General features: G+C 52.8%; 4 protein-coding genes across 6 annotated transcripts in view; 1 reads left to right on the top strand and 3 right to left on the bottom strand.

The window, feature by feature from the left end:
- Window positions 1-136: 136 nt before the first annotated feature.
- Window positions 137-7,116, bottom strand: kiaa0930. The gene is given in 11 exon segments (XM_030113160.1): window positions 137-1,340; window positions 1,669-1,824; window positions 3,452-3,611; window positions 3,691-3,879; window positions 3,983-4,123; window positions 4,197-4,298; window positions 4,380-4,457; window positions 4,535-4,608; window positions 4,611-4,638; window positions 5,143-5,291; window positions 6,736-7,116. Coding segments are annotated over 11 exon segments (1,263 nt in total). The 5' UTR covers window positions 6,881-7,116; the 3' UTR covers window positions 137-1,299.
- A 1,390-nt stretch (window positions 7,117-8,506) lies between these two features.
- On the bottom strand, window positions 8,507-11,996 carry fbxo7 (F-box protein 7). 3 transcript variants are annotated; one of them, XM_030113155.1, is made up of 10 exons: window positions 11,897-11,996; window positions 11,021-11,143; window positions 10,690-10,940; window positions 9,963-10,180; window positions 9,752-9,896; window positions 9,600-9,683; window positions 9,420-9,515; window positions 9,165-9,347; window positions 9,038-9,078; window positions 8,507-8,909 (listed from the first exon to the last, which is right to left on the bottom strand). In XM_030113155.1, the coding sequence occupies exons 2-10, from the start codon at window positions 11,140-11,142 to the stop codon at window positions 8,622-8,624; spliced, it is 1,428 nt and encodes a 475-aa protein (XP_029969015.1). In that variant the 5' UTR covers window position 11,143; window positions 11,897-11,996; the 3' UTR covers window positions 8,507-8,621. The 3 variants fall into 3 exon arrangements, with proteins under 3 accessions (XP_029969015.1, XP_029969014.1, XP_029969016.1); XM_030113154.1 differs by having other exon boundaries at window positions 9,963-10,175; window positions 10,685-10,940; XM_030113156.1 differs by having other exon boundaries at window positions 9,963-10,175; window positions 10,685-10,940; window positions 11,865-11,954.
- Window positions 11,997-12,452: 456 nt separating this feature from the next.
- On the top strand, window positions 12,453-15,622 carry rtcb (RNA 2',3'-cyclic phosphate and 5'-OH ligase). Its single transcript, XM_030113195.1, is given in 17 exon segments — window positions 12,453-12,668; window positions 13,220-13,298; window positions 13,387-13,454; window positions 13,523-13,622; window positions 13,715-13,871; window positions 13,960-14,018; window positions 14,021-14,115; window positions 14,193-14,352; window positions 14,424-14,453; window positions 14,456-14,536; window positions 14,539-14,597; window positions 14,700-14,807; window positions 14,810-14,890; window positions 14,959-15,069; window positions 15,146-15,160; window positions 15,162-15,281; window positions 15,331-15,622. Coding segments are annotated over 17 exon segments (1,524 nt in total). The 5' UTR covers window positions 12,453-12,575; the 3' UTR covers window positions 15,439-15,622.
- The window catches only part of xpot (exportin, tRNA (nuclear export receptor for tRNAs)), a 12,305-nt gene continuing 7,871 nt past the window's right edge, over window positions 15,547-19,980 (bottom strand). The window contains 9 exon segments of the mRNA XM_030113193.1: window positions 15,547-17,776; window positions 17,860-17,877; window positions 17,879-17,917; window positions 18,082-18,161; window positions 19,507-19,552; window positions 19,647-19,736; window positions 19,739-19,881; window positions 19,956-19,971; window positions 19,973-19,980. The exon segment at window positions 19,973-19,980 is cut by the window's right edge and continues 91 nt beyond it. Coding sequence (XP_029969053.1) covers window positions 17,750-17,776; window positions 17,860-17,877; window positions 17,879-17,917; window positions 18,082-18,161; window positions 19,507-19,552; window positions 19,647-19,736; window positions 19,739-19,881; window positions 19,956-19,971; window positions 19,973-19,980 — 467 coding nt within the window. The 3' untranslated portion in view covers window positions 15,547-17,749.

The following is a 19,980-nucleotide window of genomic DNA, read 5'->3' on the forward strand; positions in this document are numbered from 1 at the left end:
GAGGGGCGGAGGTCACCCGGGTCACCCAGGTGAGGTTTAAGGCTTTGAGGATCACGCGGGACAAAACAAAACAAAGCGTCACTTCCTGTTTCTTCCCTTTAAATCTTCAGGCTTTTCAAGTTAAAAGTCTCCAGTTTGTCCGAGTCGCCCTTTCATAATAAAGCTTGAAACCCTCCGAGCGTCCTGTGAGGGAGTTCTGGGTTTTTTTTTGTTTGTTTTTTTTTTTCCAGTGTCTTTTATAAAATCTGTGAAAAGTGAACTGCTGGCGGATCGTCTTCATCATCCTCATCGTCCTCCTGGTGGTCCGACAGCCGGGGCGGGGTCTCCCACTTTATTCTAATTCAAGCTTTTAAAATGTTGCTTCTTAAGGGATAAAGACATTTCTTTTTATTTTAACTCAATTTTTTCGGTTTCAGTAGAATTTACCAGATTACTGGAGAATTTTTATCTTTTTAGAAAATGCATGAGAAATTAGTTACAAACTTTAGTAATAAATGTAAAACAAAAACTTGATGTTGCTTGACTGTTTTTAATTCTGTCAAAAAGTTTTTTATAATTATGATTTTAAAAGAATTATGTGAATGCTGACAAACTTTTCAATGAATTCATTTTAAAATATGATTTAATGAAGACCGATATTTTAATTTAATAATTAATTCTGCAACTTTGACAAAAAAAAATTGACCTTATAGAATTTAATTGGAATTTTTTCGTTTTTGTTCCACAAAAAAGTACTTTATAGGAAAGTAAGACTAACTAACTCATGGGTTTTACTACAGAAAAAAAATCTGCATCAAACAAAAACACATTTTGAATCAGATGTTTGTCAAAATAAGACTAGTGACTTTAATAAACCCACGTTTCCTAAAAAGCAGTGACTTCGATTAAAACAGTTTGGATGTTTTCAGCTGAGCTTTGTTTCAGTATTCCTTAAATGGTTTGTGTCTGTGACCCCGCCCTCTGTCCTCTGACTCCGCCCACCAACACACCTCTTTCCTCTGACCACGCCCCCTGCTGGGTGACTGCTGAAAGTGATGAAGCAGCAGATCTGTTGTTTTTTTTAACTCAAAGACTTTTCTTCGCTTCCTGTTTCCACTCAGAGCGACGACCAGGCTGGAAGAGGAGGAGGAGGAGGAGGAGGAAGAGGCACTTCTCGGACGGCTGGTTTGACTTCTAGTGTGTGTGTGTGTGAGTGTGTGTCTGTGTGTGAGAACGTTGAGTGTGCATGTGGACACCAGGGGGCGCTGTGGTCTCTGAGGCAGGAGGCACTTGGTAGTGAAGCTCTGAGGTCTCACGCTGCTACGTCATCAGGATGGGCTTCTGCCTCACCTCCAGGATGTCTGAGACACACACAGAGACACACACACACACACAGAGACACACACACACACACAGAGACACACACACACACACACACACACACACACCATCAGGTTCAACTACTAACTAACCAACCAGTCAGCTTAACTCACTTCCTGTCATTTAGAAAAAACAAACAGGTTCAGGTTTCAGTCTACAGGATGAGACTGAAACTCTGGACACTAGTGATAAGACTGAGAGTGTGTGTGTGTGTGTGTGTGTGTGTGTGTGTGTGTGTGTGTGTGTGTGTGTGTGTGTGTGTGGTGTGTGTGTGTGTGTGTGTGTGTGTGTGTGTGTGTGTGTGCTGACCGGCGGTGATGCGGTGCAGTGGCAGGGTGACGTAGGTCAGGTGTGAGTACAGCAGGAAGAAATCCTCGGTTCGGTTCAGTTTGAGCCACGAGCCGACCAGCGAGCGTCCGGTTCCCGACAGCGACCGGGAGCGCAGGTTAGTGGCCGAGTGCAGGTCTGACAACGGGACGGGGACGGGGACCGGGACGGGGACCGGGACAGGGACAGGGACACAGGCAGAGACAGGTTCAGGTACAGGTTCAGGACATCAGGTGATCTAGGTAAAGTCAAGGTCCAGGTCAGGGTGGTCAAATTCAAGTCGACTGGTTTTAGGTCCTATTTCTAGGTTCAGGTTGTCTGGTTCTAGGCCCCGGTCCTCTGGTTCTAACCTCTAGTTCTAGGCCCTGGTCCTCTGGTCCTCTGGCTCTAGGCCCTGGTCCTCTGGCTCTAGGCCCTGGTCCTCTGGCTCTAGGCCCTGGTCCTCTGGTCCTCTGGCTCTAGGCCCTGGTCCTCTGGTCCTCTGGCTCTAGGCCCTGGTCCTCTGGCTCTAGGCCCTGGTTCTCTGGTCCTCTGGCTCTAGGCCCTGGTCCTCTGGTCCTCTGGTCCTCTGGTCCCCTGGTTCTAGGCCCTGGTCCTCTGGCTCTAGGCCCTGGTCCTCTGGCTCTAGGCCCTGGTCCTCTGGCTCTAGGCCCTGGTCCTCTGGTCCTCTGGTTCTAGGCCCTGGTTCTAGGCCCTGGTCCTCTGGCTCTAGGCCCTGGTCCTCTGGTCCTCTGGTTCTAGGCCCTGGTTCTAGGCCCTGGTCCTCTGGCTCTAGGCCTGGTCCTCTGGCTCTAGGCCCTGGTCCTCTGGCTCTAGGCCCTGGTCCTCTGGCTCTAGGCCCTGGTCCTCTGGCTCTAGGCCCTGGTCCTCTGGTCCTCTGGCTCTAGGCCCTGGTCCTCTGGTCCTCTGGCTCTAGGCCCTGGTCCTCTGGTCCTCTGGCTCTAGGCCCTGGTCCTCTGGCTCTAGGCCCTGGTCCTCTGGTCCTCTGGCTCTAGGCCCTGGTCCTCTGGTCCTCTGGTCCTCTGGCTCTAGGCCCTGGTCCTCTGGTCCCCTGGCTCTAGGCCCTGGTCCTCTGGCTCTAGGCCCTGGTCCTCTGGCTCTAGGCCCTGGTCCTCTGGTCCTCTGGCTCTAGGCCCTGGTCCTCTGGTCCTCTGGTCCCCTGGTTCTAGGCCCTGGTCCTCTGGCTCTAGGCCCTGGTCCTCTGGCTCTAGGCCCTGGTCCTCTGGCTCTAGGCTCTGGTCCTAGGCCCTGGTCCTCTGGCTCTAGGCCCTGGTCCTCTGGCTCTAGGCCCTGGTCCTCTGGCTCTAGGCCCTGGTCCTCTGGCTCTAGGCCCTGGTTCTAGGCCCTGGTCCTCTGGTTCTAGGCCCTGGTTCTAGGCCCTGGTCCTCTGGCTCTAGGTCCTGGTCCTCTGGCTCTAGGCCCTGGTCCTCTGGGTCTAGGCCCTGGTCCTCTGGCTCTAGGCCCTGGTCCTAGGCCCTGGTCCTCTGGCTCTAGGCCCTGGTCCTCTGGCTCTAGGCCCTGGTCCTCTGGCTCTAGGCCCTGGTTCTAGGCCCTGGTCCTCTGGCTCTAGGCCCTGGTCCTCTGGCTCTAGGCCCTGGTCCTCTGGCTCTAGGCCCTGGTTCTAGGCCCTGGTCCTCTGGCTCTAGGCCCTGGTCCTCTGGCTCTAGGCCCTGGTCCTAGGCCCTGGTCCTCTGGTTCTAGGCCCTGGTTCTAGGCCCTGGTCCTCTGGTCCTCTGGCTCTAGGCCCTGGTCCAGTGAAGTCCACCTTCTTGGTCTTCCTCCCTGAAGAACTCCTCGCTGTCGTTGGCCGAGTGGGACTTCTTCATCTCTGCGATCCGGTTTCGCGGCACTTTTCTCCTCAGGGACGGCGAGAAGAAGGAGGGCCGGTTCCTCTCCGGGGTCGGGGGCGTGCTGAAGGAGGTCACCTGGGGGCGGAGCCACAGAGCGCCGTCAGCCGGCGGCCGCCGCTCGCCCGCGCCAACGCGCCGCAGCCGCCGTTCTCACCCTCTCGTGCACGGGGGACACCTGGTCCTCCTCGGTGCCGCAGGGGGACGTGTCCCCGGTGGGCACCCTGCTGACGGCCATCTCGGCGTGACCTTTGCCCTGCGGCCCCTTCATCCTCACGAACTCCATGTTGTTGTACTTGTAGAAGCCGAAGGACATCCGCTGCGCCATTTTAGCAGCAACACTGACCTGAAGAGCAGAAGAGCGGCAGGCGTGAGCCAATCGGATCGCTCCGTTGGTTATGGCGCGTTAGCTTGCGCGGCCGGTTAGCGTTGAGTCTCCGGGCTCTCACCCGGTTGTCGTAGACCTTCTTGAGCGCCTCGTAGCGGATGGAGCCCTGGAAGATGACGCCCTGGAAGGTGTTGCTCTTGTCGCTCGCCACCAGCTCCACGCAGACCATCTCCCCCTCCCCCACCGTCATGTCGCTGAACACCTGGACACACCCGTCCCGTTACCACGGCGACGCGGCGAGCCGCCGCCGCGGGAGCCGGACGCGCGGCGGTTACCTCCTCGAAGTTGTCGATCATGAAGAAGATGTTGGGGTAGCTCATCTTAGACTCCTCCCCCTTGCTGTCCATGGCGTGTTTGCTGGGCGAGGCGAAGACCTCCTGCGGAGCGGACAAACAGCGAGCGTCAGGAACCGCAGCCTGCGGCTTCCGGAGCGGCGAGCGGCGAGCGGCGTTCCCCACCTGACACTTCTTCTTGTGGATGTGGATGTCCCCGGCGTCGGAGCGCGTGCAGACGGCGCACGTCACCACGTAGTCCAGCTGGAAACAGGCAGGAGGTTCAGACCAGGGACCAGAACCGGGTCCAGAACCAGTCCCCGATCGGGACCCGGTCTCACCTTCTGCAGGATCAGGTTCAGGTAGACGCTCTCCTCCCAGTCGATGTCGGGGTCTCCGAGGCCCGGGAGCTTTTGGAGTCCCTCCTGTAGACCTCCACCTCCACCTGCAACAGCGGGACCGTCAAACCCCGCTCCTCCCGCCGCTCGCCGCGGACGGAGAGCGGAGGAGCGGTTGCCGTGGAGATGCCAGAGCGTGATCATGAGGCGCACACACAAGTTCCATGGCGACCATCAATGGAGGCAGACATACAGATGTACTGAAAGCGATAGCAGTGTCCTTAAAAACGTGAGAGAAGCTCAGCGTCCTGAAAACAGATTTATTTATAGGTTTAAAGGACGCCGCTCGCCGACTGCGGGGTTTGGGTTCGTTGTCTTTTAAACGCTCATTTCTCGTAGATTTCCTCTCCGAGTCTTTTAACACACGCAGACTGATCAGTGATCAACAGACTCATCACTGTCGCCAGGGAACCACATCCAGGCCATGATGCTGCCACCGCCATGCTCTGACTCTCCAGAGTGAACGGCGGACTCTTCAGATCAGGATAAAGATTAAAATAGGAACTATATCAGATTACTGGACGTTTTCTTCTGTGTGTGTGTGTGTGTACCTTCTTTCCCTCAGAGGTGTGTGTGTTGACGTATGAAGGCTTCCTGCGAACGTAGAACAGCATGTCGTCCTGTCGAGGAGTCCATTTTTCCATGAAGTACGTGGAGAACATCCAGGTCCAGAACACAATACGGTCGTCTTTGAAGCAGCCTGCGCTCACACACACGCAGACACACACACACACCCACCCACACACACGCACACAAACACACACGCACACACACACAAACAGGGCGTCTGTCAGAAACAATGAAGAACGTAGCAGAGAAAACTCTCAGGGCGAACAGGAGACAGGCGGAGTCACACCACGCTTTAACGTCACGACGACGTCACCTTTATTCGTTTAGCTTCAAATACTCTTACTAACGGTTTAATACGAGGTTCTGGCGGCACTGCAGAGTGCGTCTGCCAGTTTCAAGAAGAAACAACGGCTTTGATCAACAAAGAAGGCAAAATGTAAAGACAAGGGCAGCGGACTGGAAACAGCGTCGCCACCATCGGGATCAAAGTTCGGCCCTAAACTTGTTTCTACTGAATTCCACTTTGCTTTGTTATAGCAACTCTTCAGCTCGGATTAAAGTGTAACACGGAGTGCCACAGGGTTCTGCGTTAGGACCTCTGCACTTTATACAGGCTCCCTGGAACATCCCATTAACTTCAGTTGTTGTGCAACTGACACACAAATCCATTTGTGATCAATCAGTCCAACCAGGAGCTTGACTGGATGAACACTAACTTTCTGTTCCTGACCTCAGAAAAAAAACAAGTCATCACATTTGGCTCAAAACATCTGAGAAACAAATACTGGATGGTAAAACTTTGACCTGAAGTCCCACGGTGAGGAACCCGGGAGTTCTCCAACCAAGATTTCATCTGACTCTGTCAGCAGGACGGCATTCTTCCACGTGCAGAATATCTCTAAAATCAGGAACATGTTGACACAGAGTGATTTTTGCGCCTGTATCTGTCTCTGTCTTTCTGTCCCTTCACCCCGGCAGAAAGTCTCCTCCTGAGTCTGCTTCTGCAGGTTTCTTCCTGTTGAAAGGAAATGTCGGGTTTTCCACTGCAATAACGCTTTGAGATGATTGTGTAACTTGTATTTGCTGCTATATAGAAATGAAAGTGGACTGAAAATCATCCGAGGCCTCACGACTGGCGCTCCGTTTCACATGAACTGAGCCGGCTCCAGGTGGAGGGTCCTGGTCTGATTATAGCGGTTCAGCAGAGACCAGACAGACTGAGGATGGAGGAGCATCCACACCTCAGGGTCAAATTATCACGTTAAAACAGGCTCATACACACCTTTAAAAACCTACAGTCTCATTAAACGGCACCAGAACTACCGAGAGGAACTACAGAACCACCAAAAGGAACCGAGGAGCCACAGGGAGGAACCAAAATATACTTTAAAGAAATAACAACTATAAGAAGGAACCAGAGAACATTGGAGTTAGACGGTGCATTGAAGGGTAGTGGAGTTCCTAATTCCTGCATGTACAACTAGTTACCCTGACTCTGCTCCAGAACCCCTTCTGATCCTGGACCCTGACCCTGATCCCGGACCTGCTCCTCGGGCTCAGAGCGTCAGACCCACCGAGCCCGCTGATCTCCTGCCGGTTGTTCAGGCGGCTCCGCTCGTCCGCGATGGCCTTCAGCATCTGCTGCAGGGATCCGTCCAGCTCGCCGTTCTCCTCCTCCGCGGGTCCGACAGCCTTACACAAACCGGGGAAGGACGCCATCTCCGGACAGGGCTCATGACAGTCCGGGCTAACGGGAACGGTGGCGGCAGCAGCAGGAGCAGGAGGAGGAGGAGGAGGAGGAGGAGGAGGAGGAGGTCCTCCCCCTGTTCTCCCTTTGATTTACCCCGGGAATCACACTCCAATTGCGGGACTCCGGGCCGACGCGTCAGGCGGAGTTAAGCCGATAAAAGGCGGAGGCAGGCCGGGCCGGTGCTGAGGGAGAGTCCGGTCCTTCCTCCGCGGATCAGCTGGAAACACCCCTCACACTTCCTGGAAAAACACGAGGCTCTTAAAGGCGCACAACACCACAGCGCGGCGCCAACACGGAGCAGGTGTTACGGAAGAGAGCGACACCCGGACAATCCAGTGACCCGGAAGGGCCGTACACTCACTGCCTTTTTTTCCTTCGTAATTTTAATTGAGAAATTCATAAACACAGTATGGTAATATCCTGGAATATTCATGAATTATGTCATTTCAGACATTTTTAACCACCATTAAAATGACTGAAATGTTGCTCTTGTGATTCTGACTTTATTATGAATGTCAATGTGTTAAAAGCAAGACAAAACAAAACAGTTTTCCATCAAGGCACCTTGGTCTGCATCACCAAACTTCACCATACATATTATTTATTTAATTAAATTTCAACTGTAACTGTTGTTCTACGATTTTTTTTATGATTATTATTACTTTCAAACCACTTTAAAAAACAACTTAAAGCTAAAATGGCAATCGGGGAATTGAAAATTAAATTTGTAAATAAAAAAAATAATTCAGGGGATTTATTCTTGTGCTATAGTTTTATGTGCACTTCATGGTGTTTTTCAGGTCGTCAATGCTCCAATCAGCTGACCACCGGCGCTCAGCGGACAGAGAATCGAGCGCTCCCCCGTTAGCTTGGCTGCTAATCGGCTAAAAGCTGAGAGAACAAACCCGTCAGACACCGGGGTCTTGACGAATACACTGTTCGTGTGTTCTCAAAATATAATTTCACTGAATGCAAACGCCATGTTTTCAGGCGGCGAGTGAATATAGCAGTAAAGTTATCGGGGCGCTAACCTGCGAACTCTCTGAGCCGGGTCGTTTCTTTCCAGTCACAGAGCACAACCGCCGGACCCTCCGACAGCCGTGATTAATGTGACGGGAAAATGTGCAACCTGTTAAATTCAGCGACACCGCGAAACTGATAATGATTTGTTCTATTAAATAATCGCAGCCCGAGTCGGTTTTAGTAGATGGATTTCAGTTTAATTACGTCAAAAGAGTCAACAAGGTCACCGTTTGTGACGGGACACCAGATTCTTCATAACACGGGTGTTGCACCGCAGCAAACTCCGCCCACCGGTCAGCAGCGCGTGAGAAAGAAGCGCCCTCTTTGTTTTCAGACAAAGAATGACGTCATTGTGTAAGGCGTCTCCGACCGGAGATACGAGCCGGAAGACGAGTTCACAAAATAAAATGTAAAATGAAAATATAAATAAAATACTAAAATGTAAAAAATAAAATTAAAACACAGAGTGGAAGGCTGCAGAACTAGTTTAACAAGAAGGAAATCAAGTGTCAGAGATGTTTTCTGTCTTTCTTTAGCTGAACTGAGGTGGTCAGAAGTGAGTGCAAAACAGCTAAAAACATCCGTCTGGTTTTTATTTTGATGTTATTGTTCAAACAAACTCAAGTGCTTCTGAAAATTAACAATAAATGGGAACTGAACACTGGCTGTTGGGTGAAGTCGCTGCAATCAGATGAACCCTCGCGGGACGTCGAACGGCCGTCCTCCCGTCGATCCGGGTCGCCGGAGGTCGCGTCGCGGTCGGCTGTGGGGGTCGGCCAGCGGGCCGATGGGGTCGGAGCGTGGGCGGGGCAGCAGAGGGTGGGGCAGGTCGGGCCTGTTGTCGTAGTCGCCCCCGATGATCCCGGGCACCGCCGGAATGAAACCGAAATCCCCGGGAAGGACGGCGGGAAAAAAGAACGGCGGAGGCTGCCGGGCTCGAGACTGACGTCGTATCTTATAGGAGTTCATGTAAAGCTGCAGAAAAACAAACCAGGTTGAAATGTGTTCAGTGTGAAGTACAGAATGTTCAATCTCAGTTCTGTGTTCTGGGGGTTTGATAAGTTTTCATGATGATCGTGAAAAATGAAAACGTGTCTTCTCACTGTTTTCCAGTCGGTGTCTCTCGATCTGCTGCGATCCGCCTCTGCACAAAAACACATCAGTGACGCATAATTCCATCATTTATGGGGGAATAAAGACGCGTGTCGGCGCTGAGAGCTCGGCTCGCACCTCTGACGCCGAAGTCTCGGTAGTACAGGTGTTTCCACAGCGTGGAGTCGGCCGTGGCGCCGTTGAAATGGCGGCTGACCGACGACAGGCGGACCACCGAGCGGACGTCCAGCAGGCGGAGGACGCGGAGGAGGAGCTCTGGAGGAAGGGCCGGCAGACCGAAGGCCACCGGCAGGGCCATCGCTACGGAAACGGCATCAGAGTCAGCAGAGGTCACCTGGAGGTCACCTGTCTCCGGGTGTTTCCGGTCCTCACCGTCTCGGGCGGCGGCGATCAGCGGGTACGCCAGCTGGTCCTTGAAGACTCGGGACAGCCGCCGCAGGTCCCTGAAGGCGGCGGCGGCGCTCTCTCCTGCGGGGAAACCAGACAGACGGCGTTGTTGTGGCGAGCGGGCGCGGCGACGCCGGCGGTTCGTTCAAATCGTGCCGCGATCACCTGACCACTCCTCGCTCACGTAGCTGCACGTCTCCAGGCAAAGCTTCCGCACCGTGTCGACTTTCTCCGCCACCTTCAGCGTCACTGAGGAGAAGCCGGGAGCCGTCAGACGCGCCGCGGTGCGGTAGAGAGTGGGCGGAGCCTGAACTCACTGTTGATGACGAGCAGGGGGCCCATGCACACGGCGGCGGCGGTGACCACGCTGCCCTCGCACAGCGGGTGGAGGTACTGCAGCCTGTAGACGCCGCCCGCCGACTTCCACCCGGCCGGCATCTCGTCCGGCCGCAGCTCGCCGCCCTGAACACAGAGGCCGCGGTAAGAGAGGTGGCCACGCCCACAGCCGCCGCTGCCGCCTCTCCTCACCTGAGGGACGAACCCGGTCTCCAGCATCAGCAGGTGCGCCGCCACCATCAGGGCGTCGTCGGGGCTGCGGACGGCGTGATACAGCAGCTCCAGGGAGAGCGGCGCCTGGCCCGGCTCCACCTCGCCGCACAGCATGGGCTCCCAGACGGAGGCCAGGGGGGCGGCGGGGGGCGAAGAGGCCATGAACACATCCACACTGCTGCTGCCGCCGGGCTGCTCAACAACAACAACATCAACAACATCAACAACATCAACAACATCAACAACATCAACAACAACAATATCACTCAGCGCAGCGCTGCAGGCGGCACAAGGACCGCTGACAGGACTCTCGCTGAAGTGACGCTCCGACGGGCTTCCTGGAACCAGTGGGAGGATTTTTAAAGCGAAGTGACTCATGATTTCTCCAGAAGCTGATGTTTTTCTCCAGCAGCTCTGAGAAGCGACGCCGAGTTTCCGTGTTTTTCTCTTTTCGGCGGCGTGACGACTCCAAACAGACGCAGCATTGAGTCGTATCAGTTTTCACTCTGGAGGAGTTTCGAAACTTGTTTCATGACTACATTCCGTTTCCATAAATGTAAAATCTGCTCTTAGTCATGACTGAAATGCGACAAAGTCACTGAACAAGTTGCATCGGGACCGGCTCTCTGGAAGAAGTGGAAGGAACCTGAGAGAGGTTCAAGTTTTACCTGAGCGTGTCTTCACTGAATGCAACGACCCACCTGCTGCAGGCGCTGCTGCTCTGAGGCGCTGCTGCCTGAAGGAGGAGCTGAAGGAGGAGCTGAAGGAGGAGCTGAAGGAGGAGCTGAAGGAGGAGCTGATGGAGGAGCTGATGGAGGAGTGGCGGGGGGAGTGTCCGGCTGGGGCAGCACGACGTTGACCAGATCTCCGGATACGACGCCGCAGGACGCCAGAGTCTGGCCGTCATCGGTCAGAAACTCGGAGCCATTCAGAGACAAACTGAAGTCTGTTTGAGAGCTGGAACAGAGAAGAGCGCGTCACAAACATGCACTGTGCCACTGTAAGAGTGTGTGTGTGTGTGTGTGTGTGTGTAGGACCTGAGACCATGTGTCTCCAGCAGAGTGTCCCTGATGGCGTCTCTCAGATCCTTCACACTTGGCTCCGTCCCCTGAAGCTCCACACGACTTGTCTGTTTGTTGATCCGAACTCTGATCTTCATCCTGAGACAGACGACATCATCATCATCATCACCAGACGATCCCTCACCCAGACAATACACACATATTACCAGGAGCAGGAACATGCAAACTCCACATGGTCTCAAACCCAGAACCCTCAGGAGGAAATCACCTGTTTTCAGTGTGACATGTCAAACTGAACTTCTCTTTAATGTTTTAACAACAATGTTCCCTCTTCAATAAATTCCCATGAGTTTCACATTTTACTTGAATTTCTGTCAGGATCAATAAAGCCTGTCTTCATGTCAGGTGACTGTTCGACAGTCAGATGGAGCTTTAAAGATCTGCATATCTCCCTGATATCATGAGAGTGTTAGTAACTGTGTGAACTGATTGTGTCGATCAGCTGATGCTGGAAACAAATGTTATAAAACAGAAACGTAATTCACGAGTCAGAATCAGATTCTAACCAGAGAGCAGCATTCACTATTTGAAATAAAACGGCATTAGTTTTCTGTTAACGACAGAAATGTACTTAATTTACTGAGTTTAAGAGGCTCATTAAAAACCATCAAGATCATTTTAAATAATTTAAAACTGAGAGGTCCTGAATATCTAGAAGCATTTTTCGCTGAAAAAAAAAAACAACAACTAAGTTTCGTTTTCGTTTCTGCAGTCTGACAGTTAACTATGACTGAGCGGGTTAACGGAGGCGTTAACCAGCGACTAACTACATCAACTTACGAGTTAACTGACGACTAACCTGGTTAGCAGCGGAGGTAGCTGGTAACTCACCTGGTTAGTTGGTTTGTTTCGGTTTATTTGGAACTTAAACTCCGTCACATTTTCGCGTCTTGCTTCCGTCAACAAGAACCATGTGCCCACGGCACATCTGCTTCCGGTCAAGATTCCAAAATAACGAAGAAATTAAAAAAAAGAAAAATATATATAAGATTATTCAGCATCAGAGGTCTCTTGCCTTTTGCATAATATTTCTTTATATGTATTTGAGGACTATATCAGATATTTGATGAGATTTGGTGTTAATTTTTACTTTTTGGTAGATCCCGTCAGCGTAAACATTTATTTTGAAGACTTCTCTCACTTCCGGTAGCAGCACCGCGTTTCATAAAGTTTGACTACAAATACGGAAAGCTGACAGGTCACTGTAACGTCACTACTGAAGTTATAAAATTAAAACTTTTGGGATAAAAATAAAAAACACTTTTTTTCTCTGATTTTTGTAAATATCATATTATAAATTTATATTATTGAATAATAAGTAAATTAAAGAAATAAATTAAATTTTTAATTTCGATGCGTCATTCCAAATTTAGAATCGCGTTTTTTTCCTTCCTGACTGCGCATGGGCTTCCGTAGCACAGCTGCAGCCCTCCTCATCATTAGTTTAAACCGTAAAAAACCGTCAATATCGCTGAATTATTGCCGTAATCTGCTACACTGAAGAAGCAAAATGAGCCGCAGCTACAACGATGAGCTGCAGTATCTGGATAAAATCAGCAGCAACTGCTGGAGGATCAAGAAAGGCTTCGTGCCCAACATGCAGGTCAGCTAGCGGCTAACCGGCCAGCCGGCCAGCACGTGTGGGTTACTTTTAAGTTAAATTTCAGACTGACAGTTCTGAAGTAAAACCTCACATTTACCTTCCAGTCAGAGATTTTTAGTGTCACTTTCTGTGTTTTGTCAGTGACGCTGAAATGCGCCGCGAAGTGAAGTTAGAACGTGGTGACGTAGCAGGGTGACGCCGGCATCCATGCTAATCTATTAGCCAAGAGGCTAATAAATAAAAACAAATGTCTGTATTTTTTGAAATGATGGACGCCTTGATGTTTGGTTGATGTTAGTCCTCTGAGTAACGCTGAGTAGACGGTTTGATGTGATGAGACCAGCTGATCCCATTGAAAATGTTTAGATATCAGAAGTGAATGAAAATGTATTAATTTTATCTTAATAACTCACTCACCCACACCCACACACACACACATGCCTGTATAGATACGTGTGTGTGTGTGTGTGTGTGTGTGTGTGATGGGGTCTGGTTTAAAAAGGAAACATCTGAGCTGGATGAACAGGTTGGAGTGATTCTTCATCTTTCAGGTTGAAGGGAACTTCTACGTGAACGAGCCTCTGGAGAAGCTGATGTTCGAGGAGCTTCGTAACGCCTGCCGGGGAGGAGGTGAGTCCCGGTCAGACCCTCAGCGCCTCCCCACCAGACCCCGCCCCCCTCCGTCACTCACCTCCGGGTTTCCTCACTCCCTCCTCAGGTGTGGGCGGCTTCCTGCCGGCCATGAAGCAGATCGGGAACGTGGCGGCGCTGCCGGGAATCATTCACGTGAGTGTGTGGCGGCCGCAGACCCGTCCAGGGAGACCCGGCGTCCGTTTACTCTGACTCCTCCACAGAAATCCATCGGGCTGCCTGACGTCCACTCCGGCTACGGCTTCGCCATCGGGAACATGGCCGCCTTTGACATGAGCAACCCGACGCCGTTGTGTCCTCCAGGTGCGACAGACCGGACTGAACTCGGCAGGGCTTCATGTGGATAGAGACACTTCAGAAGCTGAAACCGCCGTCGCTCGGTCTCTGTCCCGCAGGGGGCGTCGGCTTCGACATCAACTGCGGCGTCCGCCTCCTGAGGACGAACCTGGACGAGTGCGACGTGCAGCCGGTGAAGGAGCAGCTCGCCCAGTCGCTGTTCGACCACATCCCGGTGGGCGTCGGCTCCAAGGGCGTCATCCCCATGAACGCCAAGTAGGTCAGCGTGCGACGGGTCCCCGGAGGAGGCCACGGACATGGGCGGGAGTTACAGTGGTGTGTGTGTGTGTGTGTGGTGTGTCAGGGACCTGGAGGAGGCCCTGGAGATGGGGGTGACTGGTCCGCTGAGGGAAGGCGACGCCTGGGCGAGGACAAGGAGCACTGTGAGGAGTACGGCCGGATGCTGCAGGCCGACCCCAACAAGGTGTCCTCCAAGGCCAAGAAGAGAGGCCTGCCTCAGGTGTGATAGCAGGAGTCACACACACACACACACACACCTCACACTCCTCTTCGACTGACATGGCTTCCCGCCTGCAGCTCGGCACTCTGGGAGCGGGGAACCACTACGCCGAGATCCAGGTGGTGGACGAGATCTACAACGACTACGCAGCCAAGAAGATGGGCATCGACCACAAGGGCCAGGTGTGTGTGATGATCCACAGCGGCAGCAGAGGCCTTGGACACCAGGTCGCCACAGGTGAGCGCCCCGAGGCCCCGGGCGGGCGGGTCCGGCCGAGCCCGGGCCTTCAGCGGCGTGTCTCCGTGCAGACGCTCTGGTCGCCATGGAGAAGGCCATGAAGCGGACAAGATCATGGTGAACGACCGGCAGCTGGCCTGCGCCCGCATCACGTCCCAGGAGGGGCAGGACTACCTGAAGGGCATGGCGCGGCGGGGAACTACGCCTGGGTCAACCGCTCGTCCATGACCTTCCTCACCAGACAGGTGAGCGCGGCGGCCGAGGCGCTGCACCACCTGTTGGTCCACGCCGGTACTGCAGGGCGTTCTGTCCCCGGCGCGGTTCAGGTGGGTGTTTTTATCTTCCAGGCTTTCTCCAAAGTCTTCGCCACGACGCCGGACGACCTGGACATGCACGTCATCTACGACGTGTCGCACAACATCGCCAAGGTGGAGGAGCACATGGTGGAGGGGGCGGCAGCGCAGCCCTGCTGGTCCACCGGAAGGGCTCCAACCCGCGCGTTCCCGCCTCACCACCCCTCATCCCCGTCGACTACCAGGTGCGCCGCCGCCGCCGCACACGAGCGCCGCTCTAATGTTAATGCTAACCCCGAGCGTGTGGTTGCAGCTGACGGGCCAGCCGGTGCTGATCGGCGGGACGATGGGGACCTGCAGCTACGTGCTGACGGGCACCGAGCAGGGCATGACGGAGACGTTCGGCACCACCTGTCCCGGAGCGGTACGATCCTCCTCGCTGCGGCGCCGACACCCGCCCGCCGCCGCCGCCGCCGCTCAATCTCCGCTCTGTCGTTCAGGGTCGAGCTCTGTCCCCGGGCCAAGTCCAGAAGGAACCTGGACTTCCAGGACGTCCTGGACAAACTGGCCGACTTGGGCATCGCCATCCGGGTGGCGTCGCCCAAGCTGGTGAGGAGGTGACGGAGACTTCCCGCCGTCTGCCCGGCGCTCGGGTTCACCGCTAACGTCTGGTTTCCGCCCGCAGGCTCCCGAGTCGTACAAGAACGTGACGGACGTCGTCAACACGTGTCACGACGCCGGAATCAGCAGGAAGGCCATCAAACTGCGGCCCATCGCCGTCATCAAGGGATGAAGCCCACGCCGACCCGCAGCGCTGCAGCGCTTCCTGTTTATAGAATGAATTTGAGTTTTGAGCAAGAAGAAGTTTTTCTGTTGTGAATAACGAAGATGGCCGAGAGACGAAGAGTAAACACTTTATTGGTTCTAAACAAAGGTTCAAACTGAAGGTTCCTCCAAATAAACACATTTCGGCATCAGATCATTCGTTTGGCAGATTCTTCCACTTCACACGTTCGTTCAGGAATAAACCGGGACGTGCAGCGTGGAGGCGCCGGGCCGACCCCCCACGGGGACACAAAGGAAAAGAAACCTGCTGCTGCTTCGTCTGTCGGGTTTTTAGGCTTTCCTTCCTTCTGCTGAGAGTCTGCGCTGAGCCCAGAGCGCCAACACCAAATTCATTAACAGCTCAGATTGAAAGAAAATCTCATTTCTATCATGTTCTATTTTCCAAAAATATTGCATAAATATTACAGTAATTCTGCATGAATCCCTTTATCTGTCGTTTGGTTGCAGACATGCATGTTTTCAAGGTAAAACCTTTTTTTTTTTTTATATATTTTGCATAAACGGACTCAGCAGTGACTGGAAAGGGGCAAACGGCTGTAAACCCTGTAAGGAAACTCTCAAAGAAACAAAACCTTTAAGTTCACTGAACAGAAGGGAAGCTTCTACCGCTGCTGAGAAAATCAAAAACGTGTTTTTAAAATCTGACATTTTCTGGTAGTTTGGTTCCAGGCCGACTGGCCTAGCTTAGCGTAACGACTGGAGACGCCGAGGACCGCAGCTTTAGTGTGAAAATATTATTTACATTTTATATTGAAAAAGCTAAAGTATCAATTCATCAAGTGACTGAAAACTCGTCCGAAATTAAACAACATGATTGTGAGTCTTTCAGGGCTTCGGAAAGAAAAACGTTTTCAGTTTTAAGGGAATTTGATGATTTCCAACAAAAATCTGAAGCAATTCTTTTTTTCTTTTTCTCCATTTTCACTTAAACAAAGTGTCGCGGCACTTCCCTCAATTCAAGGCAACTTTCCTGGAAAATCTCCGGAACTGTCGGGGAAAGTGGATCTGTGGCCGTCGCACAGAACCCGGCAGGTTCTGATTCCTATCAGCCGCTCTGGATTCATACGGAAGCCCATCAGCGCCAAAACAGAGAAATAAAATGAAAGAGGACGTCTGAGAAAAGTCCATTAAGTAAAAAATGACTTTAATACGTATAAAGATAAAGATTGAACGATTTTTCTTTGTTTCATTAAAGCTATAACAGTCTACTTAATAAAAATCAACGCAGAAGCAAAACATTTGGAAGGTTTATACAACGATATAAATAAAAAACACTGCAAGTCTTTACTTTCTCACAAGCTCAAAATTCTCCCAAAAAAATGAAAATCTGAAATGTTTAGATCATGAATTCAAAATTACAAATTGACCTGTTTCTGAATCTCAGAATTAAAAAAAATTGAAAACAGAAAATGAGAACGACAGGAAATATTAAACAGTACATCTTTTTTTTAATGTTTGGCAAAATTACAGATACTGTTCAAGTTTTATTCGGAAAATAAATCAGAAATCTAAATAAGATTAATAAAACGAGATGTTTCTTTTAATTTATGACTTAAATGAGAAGAAAACTGGGATCCAGAAACTGAAGAAAAGCTGAAAATGTTTGAGGAGTAATTAAGTCAAAGAATCAACTTCTCCGAACTTTAACTTCAGTTTCTGACAAACTAAATCAAACAAACTCGAAGTGTTCGGCTTCAATTCATTCAAACACTTCTGAGCTCCAAAACTCAGGCGTCAGATTCTGTTTGGTGTTCGATCACGGCGCCGGAGGTTTTTCTGCTTTTTGGCACCGACGGGCTTCCGTACGAAGGCAAAGGAAAATTTAAAAAAAACTAAAACCTAAAGGCGTTTTCATTCGCATATTTACACATTTTAACACCGTATTCTCTTATTTACACTTTGTTCCTGATACTTCGTCTCCATCTCAGACTCACCTGCCGTCCTCGACCAATCAGAGCACAACGAGCCGACGGCGCCCGGGAACCGACCAATCGCTGCTCGGCACGTTAAAAAAAGGAAACCAAGAAGAGAAAAAACGTGGAAAAATAAAGTTTCAGCCCTTCAGAGTCTCTCCGGTCAGAGATGGGTCTGCTCCTCGTTCAGCCCCGCCTCCTGTCAGCGGAGCAGCGATGTGATTGGCCGGTGCTCTCCGGCGATGCGTTCAGGTGCGGACAGCTCCCACGTAAGTTCCAGTTATTCAGTTTCAGGTTCAAGAGTTCAGGAGGTGGGAGGAGAAACCTCCGGTTGGGTTTCGGGAACTAAAGCTTCGCTCGCTGGAAGAACGCCTGCAGACACCGGAGGAGACAGGACCAATCAGACGACAGGAGCAGGACAACGGAAAAAACACCGGACAGAGAAGACTCCAAACCTTCATGTAGTTCTTTAAAAACCTTGACGTCCGGCTGCTGGAGGACTTGACACAACTCCTGGAAACCAAACAGTTTAACACTTCAGACAAACGATCCTTCAAAGGAAACCATCAGAAATCCCACAGGCCCTGAAACGCCACACTGTTAAACTGGTGTGATGAAAATCAGCTGATCAAAAAAAAATGAAGGTGAATGTTTGTAGAATAAAAGATAAATCTGACCTGAGAGATTTCAGGAGAAACCTGAAGAGACGGTAAATATTCCTGCTGCAAGAACTGCAGCAATCCGCACCCTGGGGGGGGGGGGGGGGAGGGGAGAGAGGGGAGAGAGAGAGAGGGAGAGAGAGGGAGGGAGAGAGGGAGGGAGGGAGAGGGGGGGGAGGAGAGAGAGGGAGGGGGAGAGTGAGAGAGAGAGAGAGAGGGAGAGAGGGGGGAGAGAGAGAGAGAGAGGGAGGGAGAGAGCGGGGGGAGAGAGAGGGAGGGCGGGGAGAGAGAGGGGAGGGAGGGAGGGGGGAGGGGGGGAGAGAGGAGAGAGGGAGGGGAGGGGGAGGAGGAGAGGGAGAGAGAGAGAGGAGAGAGAGAGGAGAGGGGGGGAGAGAGGGGGGAGAGGGGAGGGGGGGGAGGGGAGGGGAGGAGAGGAGAGGAGGGAGGAGAGAGAGGGGGGGAGAGAGGAGGGAGGGAGGGAGGGGGAGAGAGAGGGGAGAGAGAGGAGAGAGAGAGGGAGGGAGGGAGGGGGAGAGAGAGGGAGGGAGAGGGGGGAGAGAGAGAGAGAGAGAGAGAGAGAGAGAGAGAGGAGAGAGAGAGGGGGGAGAGAGTGAGGGAGGGGAGAGCAAGATGGAGAGAGAGGGGGGAGGGAGAGCGGAGAGAGAGGGGAGGAGAGAGGGGGGGAGAGAGAGAGAGAGAGGGAGAGAGCGAGAGGGAGAGAGAGAGCGGGGGAGAGAGAGGGGAGAGAGAGAGTGAGAGAGAGGGAGAGGAGGGAGGGAGGGGAGAGAGAGAAGAGCGAGAGGAGGAGAGGGGGAGGGAGAGAAAGAGAGGGGGAGAGAGGGGGAGAGAGAGAGGGAGAGAGAGAGAGAGAGAGGGAGAGAGAGAGGGGGGGGAGAGAGAGAGAGAGAGAGGGAGAGCAAGATGGAGAGAGAGAGAGGGAGGAGAGGAGGGAGAGAGGGGGGAAAGAGAGGGGGGAGAGAGGGGGAGAGAGAGAGAGAGGGAGAGAGAGAGGGGGGGAGAGAGAGGGGGGAGGGAGGGAGAGGGAGAGAGAGAGAGAGGGAGGGAGAGAGCGGGGGAGAGAGGGGGGGAGGGAGAGAGAGAGGAGAGAGGGGGAGGGAGAGAGGGAGGGGGAGAGGGAGAGGAGAGAGAGAGAGAGAGGGAGAGAGGGAGGGGGAGAGAGGGGGGAGGGAGAGAGAGAGAGAGGGAGGGAGAGAGGGGGGGGAGAGACAGAGAGATGGAGAGCGAGAGGGGGGAGCGGGGAGAGAGGAGAGGAGAGGGGAGGAGCGCGAGGGCGAGGAGAGAGAGAGGGGAGAGAGGGGGAGGGGGAGGAGGGGGAGAGAGAGAGAGAGAGAGAGAGAGAGAGAGAGAGAGAGAGAGAGTTAAATTAGAGTTTATACAATAACATTAAACAGTTTCACTGGAAACAGGAAGTGAGATTTTACACGTTGAGATGAATCATCTTCAAGGTGAGCGTGCATTCTGACAGCGTCTGCAACACACCACACACACACACACACCACACAGTGAGATACAGCGGCAGCCGGCGCTCCTGCGCCGCCGCAGCCTCGTCCTCCAGGCAGTACCAGCACGGTTTGGGCGTCGCTGAGGTCGAAGGTCGTCTTCAGCGGCGCCAGGAAGCAGGCGGGGACGATGTTCTTGTAGATGAAGTCGGGAGGAAGCCCACCATGCCGTCCTTGCCGCCCCACAGCTCCACCAGCCGGGTTGAGGATGATGAAGCAGGTCTTCTGGGCCACGGGTCGGGGAAGTCCACGGCGCCCTGGATGATGGTGAAGACCACGCGCTCGATGTTCTCCGCCCCTGGGAACACACGCGCCGGGGGTCAACGCAAGCCGAAACCGGGAAGGCCCGCGGGCGCCGGCGTGCGGCCTCACCCTGGTTGGCCATGACCCTCGTTCA

Source organism: Salarias fasciatus, chromosome 17 (genome assembly GCF_902148845.1).
Source record: "Salarias fasciatus chromosome 17, fSalaFa1.1, whole genome shotgun sequence".
NCBI lineage: Eukaryota > Metazoa > Chordata > Actinopteri > Blenniiformes > Blenniidae > Salarias > Salarias fasciatus.